The 17,734-nt window shown below is 35.8% G+C and overlaps 1 protein-coding gene and 1 long non-coding RNA gene across 7 annotated transcripts in view; one reads left to right on the top strand and one right to left on the bottom strand.

The window, feature by feature from the left end:
• LOC137640651 (uncharacterized) overlaps positions 1-17,734 on the top strand; it is a 160,495-nt gene that overhangs the window by 33,129 nt on the left and 109,632 nt on the right. The gene's annotated exons all lie outside the window — the stretch shown is intronic.
• LOC137640648 (collagen alpha-1(XVIII) chain-like) overlaps positions 7,244-17,734 on the bottom strand; it is a 76,361-nt gene continuing 65,870 nt past the window's right edge. For 3 of the 4 annotated variants that reach the window (XM_068373145.1, XM_068373148.1, XM_068373147.1), the window contains 10 exons: positions 17,394-17,457; positions 16,878-16,990; positions 16,127-16,219; positions 14,537-14,695; positions 12,407-12,436; positions 11,890-11,913; positions 11,384-11,496; positions 10,944-11,025; positions 10,724-10,839; positions 7,244-9,647 (listed from right to left, as the gene is read on the bottom strand). In XM_068373145.1, the coding sequence (XP_068229246.1) occupies positions 9,083-9,647; positions 10,724-10,839; positions 10,944-11,025; positions 11,384-11,496; positions 11,890-11,913; positions 12,407-12,436; positions 14,537-14,695; positions 16,127-16,219; positions 16,878-16,990; positions 17,394-17,457 (1,359 nt within the window). In that variant the 3' untranslated portion in view covers positions 7,244-9,082. The remainder of the gene's footprint in view (positions 9,648-10,723; positions 10,840-10,943; positions 11,026-11,383; positions 11,497-11,889; positions 11,914-12,406; positions 12,437-14,536; positions 14,696-16,126; positions 16,220-16,877; positions 16,991-17,393; positions 17,458-17,734) is intronic. The other variant, XM_068373146.1, reaches the window with a different exon arrangement.

Raw genomic sequence — 17,734 nt, 5'->3', positions numbered from 1 at the left:
TTAACGGGATAACCGTAAATTATGAACTTAAAATGCACTAGCGAATTAACAATAGCTAGTCCTTCCTTGTCTATTACTGCATACTTACTTTCGGAAGTTCTCAATTTTCGAGAATAGAAAGCTATCGGGAAAAACTGTTTATCATATTGCTGAAGCAATACCCCTCCTACTCCTAAGTCTGAGGCGTCTGTTGCAATGAAGAATTCCTTACCGAAGTCAGGAAATTTTAAGATAGGAGAACTACACAGTTCATCTTTCAAAGTATTAAACGCCTGTTGATGTTGCTCAGACCATATGAAATCTACGCCCTTCTTCGTAAGATCAGTTAAAGGAGCGGCTATTATTGAATAGTTGCGTATAAAACGCCTGTAATATCCACTACAACCCAGAAATTGCTGTATTCCCTTGACATTAGTAGGTATGGGAAAATTACGTATAGCCGACACCTTATCATGGACTACTTTAAGACCTTGGCTTGACACCATGAAACCCAAATATATCAATTCTGTTTTGAAAAATTCACACTTACTAATCTTTACCCTTAAGTTATGTTGTCTTAATCTCTGTAGTACTAGTTCTAACTTACGTAGATGTTCCTCTAAGGTGTTGGAAAAGATTACAAGATCATCCATATAGGCATGCAATATATCCCCTAACAAGTCTCCAAACACTATGTTAATCATTCTTGTAAATGTTATAGGAGCACAACGTAAACCAAAAGGCATCCGTAAAAATTCATAATGTCCCCTGGCTGTGCTGAAGGCTGTGTATGGGATACTATCTTCTTCTAATGATATCTGGTGAAAGCCTTTAAGTAAGTCCAAACTGGTAAAATATTTATTCTGACCTAACAAAGACAAAATATCGTCAGTACATGGCACTGGGAATCGATCAGGGATCGTTTCCTCGTTTAGACGACGAAAGTCGACGCAGATACGCCATGTTCGATCTTTTTTCGGTACAACTATTAAAGGAAAATTATAAGGGCTATTTGATTTTCTAATGACTCCTTCCTCTAACATTTTACCTACTTCATCATTTATTTCATTCTGGAATTTCATAGGGAGTCTGTACGAGGGTACATATATAATTTTCTGTTTGTCTTTTAACCTTATTTGATGCTCGATCACATCTGTTTTCCCTAAGGATCCATCCGTAGTGGAAAAGACATCTGTATATTTATTTAAAAGTTCAAAAATTTTCTGCTGAATTTCTTCGTCTTGAATGTCCTTACTGATTTTATTTTTAATAGATCGTAAAAGGGATTCATCCGCAACTGATTTAGAGTGATTGATTTCAGCAACGGTAAGAATACGATGTTTATAAACTTCTACATCCAAGATATGTTGATTTTTGTGAATTACTAAAGTGTTATTTAAATGATTACAGACTTCGATATTACATTGCTGATGTGAGCCTACTGTATAAATAGCTTGTGTGACAGACAATCCGTTGGTTTTCAAAGTATCGGAAAGGATTAATATTTCAGATCCCGGTAGTGTTTTCTTTATTTGCACTATTAAATTCGAAGGTATGTTTGGTTCGATATATTGCGTGCAAGATGATATTACGGGTGAACGAGAATTCTGCTGGGTCGCGTGTATTATTTCTTTATTAGTGAGACAAGTTATTGGTTCTTCAACGTACGTTAAGGTTACATTTGTCGTCTCCTTTTTATCCAAAACTGACTTTAAAGTATTAGAAGACTTATAGAATTTCCCTTTGATATACACGCCGTGCTTTGCAGGAGCTAAGATAATGTTTTGATTTCCCATAGATGGGTATCCTATAATTACAGCTGGATACATATTAATGTTTTTCACAACAACAAATGTATCGGCAAACGTGCGATTACCGACTCTGAACTGAATATGAGTTATGCCTATGACGTTTAATTCATTATTTCCTATACCTGAAAGTCTGATTCCTGATTTTTCAATCGGAAAGTTCGAAAACAACAAATGATGCGTCTTCAAATCCATAATATTACGTGGACTACCAGAGTCAAAAAATAACGTAAAGGATTTGTGTTCTAAATTTACAGCATATAAGGTTGGCCGTAACTCATTTTGGCTTATTATTGTATGAATTCGTTGCAAATCTACGGGAGCATGCACTGTTTTACTTAATTCGGCCGTGTGTTTCATAGGAAAATCTATTGTCTCACAATTATCTGATAAAACATTAAATTGATTATTCAATACTATTGATGTTGACATAAATGACCTTGACCCAACATCACTCTCTTCCCCTCTAGAGTTAACTATGTGGTATTTGCTTTGCTCTGCACATTCTGAAAATTAGGCTGACTTTGCGAGGTCTGGTTTGACGGCCCAGGCTCAGCGATATTTGAAGAAGTGTTTGTTTGTTTCGGACTCTGAACTGCATTGACATTTTGTTGTTTCTTCTTATTGTTAAAATGAGGATTTTTCTTTTTATTTCCATATGGAACTGACTGTGGAATTGACTGTGTATTTCTAGGATATTGTTGTGTCTTACGTGCGTAACATTGACTATAAGAATGTGATCCTGTGTTGTGAACTGAACAAAATTTCGTTCTACAGTCTGCGCTTATGTGACCTTGACGTTTGCAGTTGTAACACGTCACTCCCGCTACTGGATTATTAATTACGTTCACTGTTTGTGGTTTTGTTTCATTCTTAGCAAAAACTTGAGTTAACACGGGATCGAGATCTGGACACTTGGACATGTGCTTCTTTATCTGTTTATAGACATCCAATTCCGTACTTGCAGGCATTAACTTCTTATCAAAGCACCGCACTAAAGCTTCAGGCAACATAAGTGTCATGCAAGTTAAATACATTAATCGTAAAAAATCTTTCACGGAGATATTATCGTTAGTAACCCAAGTGGAATTACCTAAAATGTCCTGATATTCGTTAAGCCTATCAGCTATGAGAGCTGCTCTCTCAACAACATTAAGCCGATTCATAGTGGCTTGATTAAGTGTATTTCGTAACGTTAACACTACATCCAAAGCTTCCTCACCCCCATAGATCGCGCGTAACCTAACTTTGAAATCATCCCAAGTAACTGCTTCCTGAAATGAAACACCTCTTAAATACGCACTCGCATCCCCCTTAGAAAAATCTATAAAACTTTTAGCTTCTTGTAATTGTACAAAAGGATCTACGATTTGTTTGGCATTTAAATGGGCATCAACGGATGAAATCCATGACTCCACATTTTGTGGCAAGAACCCGTTGACACGGCCTTGAAAAGGAAGGATTGCTGACCTGGCATTTACAAGCGTCACAATTGGAGGAGGATTAGCCTGGCCTACACCACTAGGTCCAGGGGTAGGGCTGACAGGAGGAGCCATGACTGCTGTATTCTTTTTTTTTTTATCTCTTTGACCCCTTTCAATCCTATCAAAATATCTATATGAGTACAGACGCCCACTGCGTAAACGCATATGTATAATAAAATTCCCCCAACAATGTTACTAATCCCAATACATTTCCCCCCAAGAGTTTATGAAAGAAAAAGGAATTAGCACAAAGAAAGAAAAATTCTAAATGAGAATTCGGAGTTTCTTATAACAAAGTTTAGGAATTCACTCACCCCAGTAATAATTGACTAACGACTTGTGATAACTACACTTCACTGCACAAACTGAAATGAATACAAAATCTTTGTACTTAGCTTATATATGAAGTCGAGTCGTCTCTCTCTCTCTCTCTCTCTCTTGATGTTTTGTTAGCGATGTCTCGTTCTAGTTTCTTGTAGAATGTAGGTCTTCCTGGATATGTTTTGCAATAGTTGAATGCCAGTCCTTGGGTTTCCTAGGATGTTGATTGAAGATTCTATTTGTATACTAACATATGTTGGTGTTAGCATTTTCGTTGGACTTAGTCAAAATTGTAGATTCTTGTAGATAGTTTTATTTTGAAGTCTTGAAGATCATTCTCTGGTTTCACAGCTTTTATGTTGAAGTCTTGAAGATATATCTCTGGTTTTACAGCTATTTATTTTGAAGTCTTGAAGATATTTCTCTAATTCTTAGAGTTTAACCGCTGTCTTTGAGTTTAAGCGCTGCCACCATTTATTGGTGTGCTACTGTCTTAAGCACACATTTGAGTATGAGTTGTTTTCAGATGTATTTAAATGGTTTATTGAACACATCTTAGTGGTTTTTAAGTTTTATTGTATATAAACAACTGAGTTAAACATCTCCATCACTGGAGGAAGCTGTGTTGGTCCACATGACCAATTCTGATGAAGTTTAGATAAGAACTGAACAAATTACTGATATCCCAAAAATCGTACACTTGCTTTAATTTGGATAAGTGACGGAATCGGAAGACACCTGCATCCGGTGACGTCACAAACTTTCACACGAAGAGGCAATGTGTTGACACTAAGAAAGAATGACAACTTAGCATCTTACATCCTGTACACAATTTAAGTTGACCATAGCAAATCTCACGGCCAGCTCTTCCAACCAACATGACATATTACGTCATTTGTTTTAAACATGTAATATTACTATTCTAAATATTACACATGCTTCATAGCACAGTTGTAAAAGATTCTGGTTGCTGCAATTATTTTTTATTTTTATAGGTATAGATGGACTGATTGCATTCAATATTTGGCCAGAAATAACCCAATGCTTGCACAAATACATACATACACAGCCTACATACATACATGCATACCGGTATATTATATATGAATACTGTATATAGAGGTAAGCAGTATATAAACAAAATTATATATAGTTTTCCCTTATGAGCGGTAGTACCAGAAGGCGTAGCCCTCTGATTTTCAACAACTATTTAGGGGATGGGGTTGCTAGCCCATGGATACCTAAGGGGCTTGTGAGTCCAAATTATTATTATTATTATTATTATTATTATTATTATTATTATTATTAGCTAAGCCACAACCCTAGTTGGAAAAGCAAGATGCTATAAGCCCAATTGTCCGTCTTTTCTAGGTTCATCCATTTATATACTGACCAGATGCAAGGTTTGATCTTGGACTGGATTATTATCTCTTGTACACTGGAGAGCTCTGTTAATTAGGCATTTACATTCGACAAATACCTCACGGCATCTGCTGCATACTTCCCAACTGTCACGTATTTAAGCATCGTGGTCCGCACTCAAATGCAGTTACCAGAATCTCACGCCTTGACAAAATAGAAAAAAAAATCCATAACACAGGACAAGACATTTGGGAACTATGTAAATAAACTTGTGCAGCATGTATACAGTAGAATTCATAGCCTTGAAATTTGCAGTTTAAAACAGTTGATTTCATTTAATTAACTAAAAGGACAACGTAGGTAAGGGACAAGTGTCTCACTCGAGCAGTAGCAGTTACGGCGTATTTTACGCTGAAAATAACATTTAATAGAACTGGACAAGAACTGAAATTTTGAAATGTGATTTATTTTGAAATGGGATATACTGATTATTTCCTATGTGAGCATGGTGAAAATAATCATGAACATTCTTGTGCCAAAAACTACAATAATTTCGTGACGGAATAACTATATATTTACATGAAGAGGACGTATTACACGATAAAATAGTTATTAGAGAAAATATTCATTTTCTGTCACCTTAACAGTGTGTATTGATTTATGTCATTATTTTATCTGTTGTATATTTTGCATTTTAAGGAAAATAATGCCACCAGAAGCCTTCAAATACCTCTCAGAAACATTAAGAATTGTTTTCGCTGGGGAGCGAAGCTCCTTAGACTCCCACTAAGGCTTTGCCCTGGACTCCGTCTTGGTTATCTTACTCACTGACATCAGAAGGGATTTACAGCTCTGCTGCTGTGACATCTTCCATGTCTTAGACAGTGATATTGAAACCTGTATAAAAGGTTGCTGTGAGAATCCAGGGATTTTCAGCAACCTTTCCTGTCCTGGTTGTCAACAGTTTCCATTTTCACTTTTGCTGAAATAACGAAATATTGGATTTGCAAAGCAATTGAGGCATTATGGACTAGGTCCCCCCCCCCCCCTCCAAAAAATTGCAACAGATAACACTCATGCAATTGTAAAACATTGTGAGCTCTTGATCTTTGGTGACCCTGATCTAGGCCTAATTTCCATTGAATTGATTTTGACTGAGAGGGACGAACATAAGCAACAATATGAGTGGTTATTTGATAGGATATTCCAAATAGTTTTGAAGATATTGCATTTCTCATTTCCCCTACCCCAAAATTTGGTGTCCTTTTTTTTTTTTTTTTTTTTTTTTTTTGACGTGCTAACAAAATATCGATTGCCATTTTCTACCACTTAGCTGTGGCCAAGCTTGGCTTCTAGGCTTTTCTATAACTATAGATATTCTATAACTATAGATATAAGTCTTTCAAAGAAAAAAACATGATGGCATCAACTTCCCCCAAGTGGTACCAATGGGTCGAATTAATGGGTATATCTCATGGACTAGTAGATCTATAGGCTCCTCCTCCTTCCCTAGCTCGCAAGGATGGTGAGGTAGCAGACACTACTAGAAACTATTGACGTATCCAATAGGCTACCAAGAAAATACCCAGTAACAAATATTTTATAAAGAAAAAATTAATTATGATTATTTTCATCTTGAAGGTCACTGGCCTCGATTCCAAACACTTTATTTAACATTTCCATTGCAAACCAATATTATTCATCATGGCTACTGTCCTTAGAATTTCATAAGGCCACCCTCTTCGAGGTCAGTTTGATTTACTATGTAAAGAACAGTGCAGAAATAATTAGTATATTTCCTTTCACGGAAACAAAGGCCACTTTCAAGTTTTGAAAAACAAACACAAAGGGTATTTTAAATTATGTAAAAATCCTCCAAATTTATTCTGTATCGATGTATGTGACAAAATCAACTCTAATGATCTTGTAACAATCAATGTAATTTTTAATATTTCTATAATTTCATTTTACATTCACCATTATTCGGCACTTAGTATCGTTGTAATCTCATTTAACATTTACTGTTTTGAATAAGGATATGAGAAAGGAAATACGTTCTGTAATGTAACACTTTATTTGTCCTGAAGAGTACATCAGCATTAGTTTTTTTTTTTTATAGAAAATTATGTAATTCAGTTGATACATAAAACTTTGTCATCTACAGATCTGCCAGCCTAGAAGTTTCTTGGTTTGCTATTCAATCTGCGTCTTTCAGAAAGGTTTATATTTATATATAGCATTATGAGACAGTCAGAACATGCATACAAAGCATATAATGTAGAATCCCAGTGCATAACGTATACATGAATACATGATCTCAAGGTAAATACGACATGGCAATAATGTGGATGACGCAATTTTTATTTCATGTCAATTCAAGTACACTCTTGGATTACATTAGCGTAAGAGAAGATCAGCACGAAAGCTCAGAAAGCTTTTAGAAGGATTTAGGAAAAGAGTCGTCTAATTTAGAAGAGGAAGTGTCAGACACATATGTGGAAATAAGAATAATAGACTGGCAGATGTGTGGATAGATTAGAAGGGAAAGATAAAATGAAATACGTGAGTATATATGTGAGAAGGAAAATGTTTAAGAGAGGTGATGCAATTTACATAAGTGTATACTTGACCTATAATTTATGTCTGACTCCAAAGAGATTTTATTTTCCACAAAGGCCTTTTCAAGCAGTGCAATTGACTATTTACGTCGGTAGGAAAGCATTGCAGCACATGTATTACCTCCATAGATCGAAATTCGTTAATGAAAGATATTCTATTTGCGTTATGAAGCGTTCATTCATCCAAGTAATAGTTAAAGAGAAAGGTACAAAGAAATAGGAATCCAAACTTGTCTAAAAATGATTAATGCCCTCAAAGAAGTGAAATATCTTTTTAACTTCCCCTGCCGAGGAAAACTGGAGGGGAAAAGCACAAACAGGGTATGTGTGACTATTAATTGTACACAAACGACGATGAGCAAAGTTGTTCAAGCAATTTTGAAATTGGCAAGGAATTCTTGAACAAACGCTTTGTGAAAAAGGGATCTGAAATCTGTTCTAAGGTATAGTTGTATGTTTATTTCAATATTCACTAATAGCAATACAAATGATTGAGATTCAGCTGGCTGCATATGCTTCGGCGAATGATTATGTGCAAGTATTTTTTACAATAATGTCATGCCATATATAATTACATTTCGTATGCCCCCGAAGGGCCACTTTTCTAGAATCCTACTTATTTACATAAAAAGATCAGTATAATCCTAGCACGTGACATGAAATCACATTAAAGGTCTATTGAATACCATTGAATATGCAAGATATCACGAAAAATGAATAGCAATGATTGATGAGAATTACACACACTTATGATTCGATTGGAAGACTTCTTCGTTTGTAAGTGTTTGTTACAAAAAGGCTTATTCAACTGGAAGACTTGGTTACAAAAAGGCATAGAAGGGAGCACATATTAGAAGGAAGGATTCCTTATAAAATGGGAACTACATTAGATACAGCGAAATGTATTTCGACATCTACAGATGCACGCTGGACAGTCGAGAGCCTTTACAGTTGGCGTGCAGGTCATTGTAGACAAAGACTAAAGGGTTCATTTACAAATGGCTCCTATTATGATCTATTTACAAAGGAATACGGTATACAGATAGGTTGAAATACGTCCATTACGGCTACCACAGTAACTAGTGATAGAGAGCGAGAGCGTACAGTATATTGATTTATAGGACTATGCAGAACTATGATCATAGAGTCCTTGGGTTCAAAATATACAGGACAATGCAGACACTGTCGAAGAATATCATATAGAATTTGTTTGAACACAGAAATTTTCCCCCGAAGTGAAAAAGAATGTTGAAGGAGCGCAGATAAAGAAGGCAGAGGATCCCTTAGTCATCACGTGACTCGTTACCCAGCAGGAAACCCGTGTTATTCCAAACATCTCTTAAATTACTTGCAGGACTGGAGATAAAGCAGCAGCAGTTCGAGATCTAGGAAGAAACTCGAAGAAAATTTGGGAAAAATTAGGAAGTACCTTCTTGATACTTAAGTTTAGTATGGAGGTTCAGTGAAACTGAAGATTACGGGATGGGGGGGGGTTTGGTTGGGTTGGGTTTCAGATGAGAAACAGATCTTGAATTAGGTGAGGGGGTTTCGCATAAGCAGAGAATTCCTCTGCGGCGTCTTCTTGACATTGTTTCTGCCCTCCAGCGCATTTCTTGTAACCGGACAAACCGTCGTTATCTATCAAATGCAGCGCAGAATTTGATTTCGTTTCTAACGCTTTCGTGTTCGTTTTGGTTCTCGAGTGGCCTCTATTCGCCCCTGAAACTTCGTCCTGATGATGACCAATTTTACCCAGATGTCTGTGTTGCTGAAGATGATGATCTTCCATGTCTTCTTGCTGGTTGGATTTCCTGTGAGCTCGCTTATCGTAGACTTCCTTAATGGTGCCTTTGGCGTCCCTCCTCCTGCGCTTAGGAAGGGCACTGCTGGTCTCGATGCACAGGACGATCAGGTGATTATCACAAGCGACTTTCTGTTGATCCAAGAGTTGAAGGTTCTTGAGAGGTGAAGCCATGCCGAAGGCGTTGGAGAAAGATGTGGACCAGTCATTGCAGTTGATGTGGGTGGCAGTTTCGCCGTATTTGTTAGATCCATGCCAGATGAGTTTCGCCGGCCTAGGGAAGAAAGCGGTAAATGACAGTAATTAGGTTATCGTGAAATATTCATCGTGAAAGTGTGAAGTCAGGAATGAGGCCGTAGATGCAAACGTGGGGTAAAGAAATTTGGAAATGAAATGTTAAATGGTTGATGTTTGTAAAGGAAACAGCATCGACTGGTGATAGTGAAAAGAAACTGCAAAAACTAGTAAATTTATAAATGTTATATTGTAATAAGCTGATTAGATTTTCTCGATTCACTCTCTCTCTCTCTCTCTCTCTCTCTCTCTCTCTCTCTCTCTCTCTCTCTCTCCATAGTGGTGGAATTTTAATTTCCAATTCCATTCATTTTTCATCTCTTACTAAAATACCATCCAATTGTAAATTAAAATGATAGAAGGCAAAGTTACAGATTACGTTTTTATATCCTATGTTTATATGCCAGATTAAACAGTACGTTACCAGGTAAAGCTGATCAATTGCGCCATTCGAATCAGTCGGTGATTCTTTATGGATGTGACAGTTGGCGAATGCAAATCACAGAAAATAAAAAAGGAAATGATGGAAGTTCCCTTTAGCATTTACTCGTTGGTAATTATTACATGTCACAGTTTCAATGAATAGTTTCTGGTAAAAGTCTGTTTCAGGTTTAGCAATTACACTAAAAATGAGAGTTTTGATATAGTTTTAAATTTAATCTGGAGTATTTTTTTCTATTATATCCCATTTAGCCAGCCTGTTCATGATAGTGGGTTTGATCAAGTGAAGAAAAATATGTTTTACTTCTACTAAATAAAACAAGTTTTCTCCGTTTAAATGAATCGTAGGAATAGAAAAATTATTATGGTTTCGTGAACCCAACATACTTTAGATTACAGAGTAGTATTATCTAATTATATTGATAATCATTATCATAAAATAATGTGGAGGCATCATTAGGAAGCCACAATAAGACACAAATTGCAGAGGAAAATGAAAGGAGAACTACTTATAATACTCTACTGACGTATTTTAGAGGGTGATATATTCACCCCCCAAAAAGGTACTGTTGTCGTAAATAAAAAGAAGTTTATTTATATTCAATCAGAACATACCATTTACTATCACGGAGAACATCGCGTCCATCGAAGGACAAAATCCTTGGCGTCTCCAGGAACTGACCTCCGGTGCCGGAAACAGCGTCTCTCCATGATCCTAGGATGAGGTCACCCTAACAAAAGAAATACACATAGATAAGATAAATATTCAGTATTGCAAAAGGTTTAAAGGACAGTAATTTGAATGTATTCAAAATATTTTTTAGACTTCACTCACCCGTAGGTTGACAATAGGTTGGTTTCTATCTGCGTAACGCACTAGGGCTGCTACATCGTGCCTTGGACTCGACAGGAGTGCTCTGAGGAGTAATAATGATAAAGACCAGTAAAGTATAATTTTTTTTTGCAATACGTAGATTTTCTGGAACAACGTTATATTCCTTCAGCTATACTTTATCATTCCCAATGTCTTCTCCGTACCGAGGTGCTATACTTATTGGCGCTATTGGGCTTGTAGCAGTCTATAGCTTTTCCAGCTAGTTTTGCAGATTGGCTTGTACAGTAGTAACAGTGATAATATTGACAGTACTTTTTATACTGATCACACTCGGCAGAGGTAGAAAAATTTATGAACTCCACAGAAATTAAAAGAAAGGATATATTTTCATTATGATTTGAATATTACTTTTAATTCAATATCCTACGTTGCAAACGTACCTGAAGGTACCCTTGAGACCCGCGCTTCTTGCTTGCCTGTAGCAAGCGTAATCTGCAGAGGAGACCCCTCGGATTTCACCTTGCCATGGTTCATTCAGTGCTGCCAGGCGAAGCTGCCAAAAAGGGAGATAAATACTTTAGAATATAAATTCTGCTTATAAAAAGAGGTGCTAGATTATCTTAGTATTTAAAAACAAGGTGAATTTCATTATGGATATCAAACTTTCATTCAAAAGAGAGTATTTTTTAGGTTATGTGACTAGCCCAATTATCACTTACACAATGGTGTTGAATTTTCGTTTAAAAGCTAATTGTTATTCTTTAAAGTTGTCTGATTTTATGGGGTGCTGTTGTCAAACTTTATAATATAAAAGAAATGTGTGAGTGAAACAAAGGTATTTTTCCCCTGAAGTTGACAGAGTTGAAAATTGAACATTTGAATTAGAGTATATAGCACAAGAAATTAATGTGTTGCAAATATTAGCCTCTCTTTGTGAGTTACTTACCTCCTTTGTATTCCAATCGGTCCCCTTGATAGAATACACAAAAAGGGATCAGATTTAGCCACGACAATGAGGACATTTATCAAATTAAGTTATAAAGAAGTTCATGTGAATTGATCTTGGTAGTGATTGGTGTTGACAAGGTTAATTGGTAGAAATGGTTAAATTCCAACACACATGCATATGTTTAAGATAACTAAAAGTCTTTTACATTGAAAGAGGATAGCTGCAGATGATTTTAAGATATACAGTATATATATATATATATATATATATATATATATTATATATATATATATATATATATATATATATATATATTTTATCTATCTGTTTATATACATATATGTTAGATACTGTATGTATGTATGTATATATATATGATATATATACATATATGTATATATATATATATATATATGAATATATATATGTGTGTGTGTTTGTGTGTATTTTTGCATTATACAACATCCTATATACTGTATATATACACATTGATCAAGTATTCTTTTATATTTACCTCAACTTCAGTAGTCATAGGTTCTCCCCACTGGAAAAACGAAAAGAAAAGTCAAAACAGGATGAAGGAAAATATTCAATGTTTTTAATCTAATATATTTTGCTATATTTTTCAAGGTTAGTTAAAAGTACATAAATTCTCTGGTAGGTTTCGTTCGTGCTAACCCAGCCTTACATAGAATTATATTTATAAGTCTTATTGCCTTCAAAAATTACATTTTTATTAGGGTTATCTGGAACTGTTTTTCTAGAATTTCTTTGTCAATATAAACTTTAACTTTTTAAATTACGCTTTAGGCAACAACTGTTTATTTCTAAAATCATGTTGTAATAATTAACTATCTAACATTTAAAACAGCATCTTCTTCAATATCCATTTACCATTTAATTCGTATTTTTTTAATCGATTCCCCATATCTAATGTTCGAAAAACCTAAATCACACACACACACACACAAAAAAAAAAAAAAAAAAAAAAAACGCAAGAGACGACGAAGGCAGTAGAATTCAGTAATGACGACATTCCCGTTTTATTACAAATGTATCTCGGTTTATGTCAAACTTTATGGATCTATTAATGGGGAATTGGGTGATGCTTTACAGCGCATGGGGGAGTTGGTGTCTGTGATGTTGGATGCTGCGTGGAAGAAGATGCAATCCGATATAGATAACTGAACCTGAAATTTTGCATTGAGTGTGCTTCGATGCACGCTAGAGTATTTACGTTTATTACGTGTGCTGATTTCTGTATGATTTACGTTCTTAGTTTTGCTGTTATATGTGTAATAAAGAGAAATATCTTACAAAAGTGAAGATATAATTATGAATGTATGGCTAAATTTAGTTTTTATATGAATATTTAGTAAATTTTCATTTTTGGATGTAGATTGAATATTTTCCAAAGACTAATATAATCGAGGTGTCAAAAGTTGGTTAATCTTTATACGATTTCATAATGATCAGATTGTTATAGCGCTAATAAGATATACGAAAACAAGTGCTTAAAAACATCAAACCTCCACCAAATCTGAAAAAGTCCCCGCAAAATTGCATCACGTAGACGATAGTGCTGGCAGTGCAAGTTATGTATTGCATGGTGTGCATTGCTAAAGGAGTCATTGTTGCATTCCTTCTGTTTAACTGCATTCTCTATTTATCCTTATACTTTATCCCCGGCCCCACTTCTTTCTTTTTACACTACTGTCCAAGCTCTCGACTTCGACTTTATAATGCAACTGCAGCGGTTACTAATTAAGTGCACCTCGATACTGAACAGTCTCCCCGACCCCCAGGACCAGTATATATAGCGCCATGTGAGCATCTATCTATCTCAAAGTTTATATTACTTTTTTATCCGGAAATAAGTCTCATTTTAGCTACGAGATGTACCTTTGGCGTTATCCTGCTGGTAAATTGATATACTAAAAACATAGTAAAAGAAGAAATGTCATAGAAATCACAAAAGAATATAAGATTCACACTAAATTTTAAAATCGTTATTGAATTTTACTTGTAAAGGACATGCATCCATTCACATACTTAACACACAGAACAATTAACGGCTTTGCAAGTAACGGAAATAACGCGAAAAAAAGTCTACGGATTTAGCCTCCCGTTTTAAATACTAGGTATTCATCCGCAGTTCTCTCTGCTGAATATTTACAGTACATGTGATGTGGCAAATGTCAAAGTGCTAATGGAAAAAAGGAATTTATTATTTTTATTAAAATGCTTTTACTGCGGACATTGGACGGGGAAATTTTTATAAACATTCATCTACATTTGACGTAATTAACATTTCTCTCTCTCTCTCTCTCTCTCTCTCTCTCTCTCTCTCTCTCTCTCTCTCTCTCTCTCTCTCTCTCTCTCCCTCTCTCTCTCTCTCTCTCTCTCTCTTTTTTACAGCATTGGAAGCAGATGCTTTTATCAAAGTATTGCAATTATTATTTTATGTATCTCTCTCTCTCTCTCTCTCTCTCTCTCTCTCTCTCTCTCTCTCTCTCTCTCTCTCTCTCTCTCTCTCTCTCTCTCTCTCTCTCTCAGCATTGAAAGCTGATGATTTTATCAAAGTATTGCAATTATTATTTTATGTATATCCAAACACACACACAGACACACACATCTGCCTTACCCAAGTTCTCTTGGCGTTGAGATCCGTGCCCAATTCTTCCGTGAGTGTCTCGACGTTGGGGTTGATGGGCGTGTGTGGAGGCGGCCTGGGTGTATGCGGAACGGGGGTGTGTGGGTGGAAAGGTACCGAGGACATCTGGGGCGCCAACACTGCTCCCAGCTGCGGTCCCCAAATTAGACAGAGGAGGAAATAAATGATCAGAGCGAGATTTGATGAAGCGTTTCTGTATATATATTGTGGCCTGTAAGTGGTGGATATCATATGCGGGCGCGAATGGGCGTTTATTGAGAGGCGCCTGAATGCGATTCGATGAGGCTTTTCCGCTGTCGCGAAATATCGGCCGTCAATCGTTTTCGGGATTTTTTTTTTTTTTTCGCGAGGGATTTGAATATGAATATTTCTATTGTTTAATTTGCAATGATTAACTTGTTTTGCGCTGAATTAATCGACTAATGAAAATGTTAATTTTTTGTTTTGTATGATAATTATTCAACATGAATTATTCAAAATATCTTCCAGTGGGTCTTGATTGTGAATCCTTTTTTCTTTTTTAAATATTGGCATTCGTTAAATTTTTACATTGTATGATAGTCAGTAATTGTAGTTAAAAAATTGGTTTTATTAGTATTTTTTAATGAAAACTTTTAATCGCTGAGGGTGTGGAATAATCATAAAATTCATTTTATATTTTATAAGGTCATTATTCTACATAGGGGATTAGAAAGTTTACCGGAAGGGCCTACATTTACAGCCGTCGTTTTCATTCAGAATAAACCTGGTTTTCTGGAAAGAAGATTACATATATTCAATAATTTTATTGAGCTCTAAACCGGTTTCATAACAGAAATTTTCATGACTGAAAATTCATGATAACGACGTTCATTGTGAATATTCATGTTCTGGAAGTTTACTTTTCATCATAAATAGGTTATCCAGATTTCACGCTTATAATTCATTTTCCCATGAGGTTGTGGAAATGAATGCGCATTCTTTATGGCTAAACTCGTGTTTTAAAATAGAATTATATTGAATCATTCTTTCTGAAAAGTCTCCTTAATAGAAATTTTACGTAATTTTTACAACGTAGTATACATGTTTCTAACATGATAAAAGACTGGATGTTAACTACTATTTTATGTCAGTGAAAACTCCCCAAAAATAATGGTCGAATTAAGAATAATAAATGTGTAATATGTAAAAGAACCCATTTTGTTTAGCACGGAAAACAAAAATAGTGAAAATATTTTTTTAATAATTTTTCATCCCTTTATTTTATTCCCAAGATTTCACTGTTTTAGACGATGTATATATATTTGCAATCTTCATCCTTGGGCTACATTTCATACCTGTTAAGTTGAAGAATTTTCATTAGAACATAAATAAGAAACATATAGATATCAACTGAAAAGGATTTCTTGTGTGTATTTGAAGATGAGGATACTAACGTACTTGGCAATATTTTATATCTAGCAAAACGAGTATTCTGGAAATACCTGTTAATGGGAATTCCTTTTCTAATGATCTAAAGGAACTATTGACCATATATATAAAACGGATGATAACAAATTGTTTCTTCAATACGTTACTCACCGTAACTTCCCGCCATCCTCTGGCTGCTCTCAGGAATAGGGAATCGTCATCCAGTACATAAGCTAGAGTTCCTCGGTCATGTTGGGACCATGCCTGTTGGGAAAGAAAGACATAAACACTAGTTGAATGGTTTCACTACGTAGGATTTGCCCTGCCTCATTGAGGCCTAGCTTTCGATTACATTTGTGAATCCCTTGACCCCGACCCTCATATCAAACCTTGCCCTCCTGTGGCTCTCTTACTTCAAGCTATACCTAAATAGAACTGGTAGATTGGTTTTTCTGTATAAGTTACATTATATTGTGTCTTTTTTTGTGATTACTAAACGGGTGAAGAATCTGGATGTATGAAGCCATTATCATGTTGCCAAATAATTGATCGGTGGAAGTGTTTAAAGGCTGCTCATAGATGGCAGAGGTAAGGGACAGGACAGTGCCCTAGAGACTGAATATATATAGATGTGATCAGTGCCTAAGCCTCCTCTCCATCTAGCTGAAGCGGGGAGGGCCAGGCAATGACTGGCGATAACTCGGTTGGTAGAGCTCTAGTCCCTCTCCCACTAAAACCCGCTATCCATAGCTCACAAGGATGGTGAGGTTGCAGACACTACTAGACACTATCGAGCTTGAGTGGATCTCGAACTCCCGTCCTAGCAGATAGCTAGGGAAGAACGTTTCCAAAAGGTTAACTGATCACCATTATGGAGACAAATTTTAGATGCAAAGATGGATAGAATAAATTTTTTGATTACCTGAAGCATCGCTGGGCGAGATGTGAAAGTGAGCGTTGCGCTTGATCCAATTCCGAGGTTGGAAGTTGCTGATGGTGTTTCATATATGTCATTCATTGTAGAAGGGGAGCCGCCTTCAGATAGAAATTGTATAGAAAATAGAGGATTTCAATAGAATTTACTTTAATGAAAAAATAATTATTGTGGCATATGGTTGATTTTGATTGACAATATTAGACTGTCTATGCTATTTCAGAATAAAGTTGGTGTTTTGAGATTGTTTAGACGAAAGGAATATTTCAGTTAATTGCCAGTATTACACATGTATAGAGGAGTGTTTTTTATTGGCATCGAAATAGAATTAAAAATCTACGTTAACCTCATCCATTTATAAAAATAATTTTATTTGAGGGTTCATTTACAATTATTGATCCAAAATCCTAAAATGCTTAAGTTAAGAGTTAACTAAGTTATAATTCTTATGTCATTTTTACTTTACAACAGTAAAGGTCATACAACGAAATAAACTCCTCTTACCAAATCCATATCTTGGGGGAGTGAAAGAGAATGATCCTGATGTTCCGGGTGGGCCGGGAGGTCCCTGGAAAGAAAGGAACTCGAATCACAATTTTTAAGAGACAATTCTTCTTTCCGACCGTTTTCCTTACATTAACGGATCGGTTGCCAGATGTGACCTCTCCAATGCTTTCTATTAAAGGCATGCTCTTCCAACCAAACCTCTTCTCTCCATATCATCCATCCCCTTATCTCACCATCTAATTCTCTGCCTTTCTTTCGATCTTCTCTCCCTATCAGGTTTCTCCCAAGCCCTTCCTCACTCTCTCCCCACCATCCATCTTCAACACGTGCCCATACCA

The sequence above is a fragment of the Palaemon carinicauda genome, chromosome 5 (genome assembly GCF_036898095.1).
Source record: "Palaemon carinicauda isolate YSFRI2023 chromosome 5, ASM3689809v2, whole genome shotgun sequence".
Classification (NCBI taxonomy): domain Eukaryota; kingdom Metazoa; phylum Arthropoda; class Malacostraca; order Decapoda; family Palaemonidae; genus Palaemon; species Palaemon carinicauda.
The sequence above is the reverse complement of the archived record's forward strand: the minus strand, read 5'-3'. Positions and strand labels throughout refer to the sequence as shown.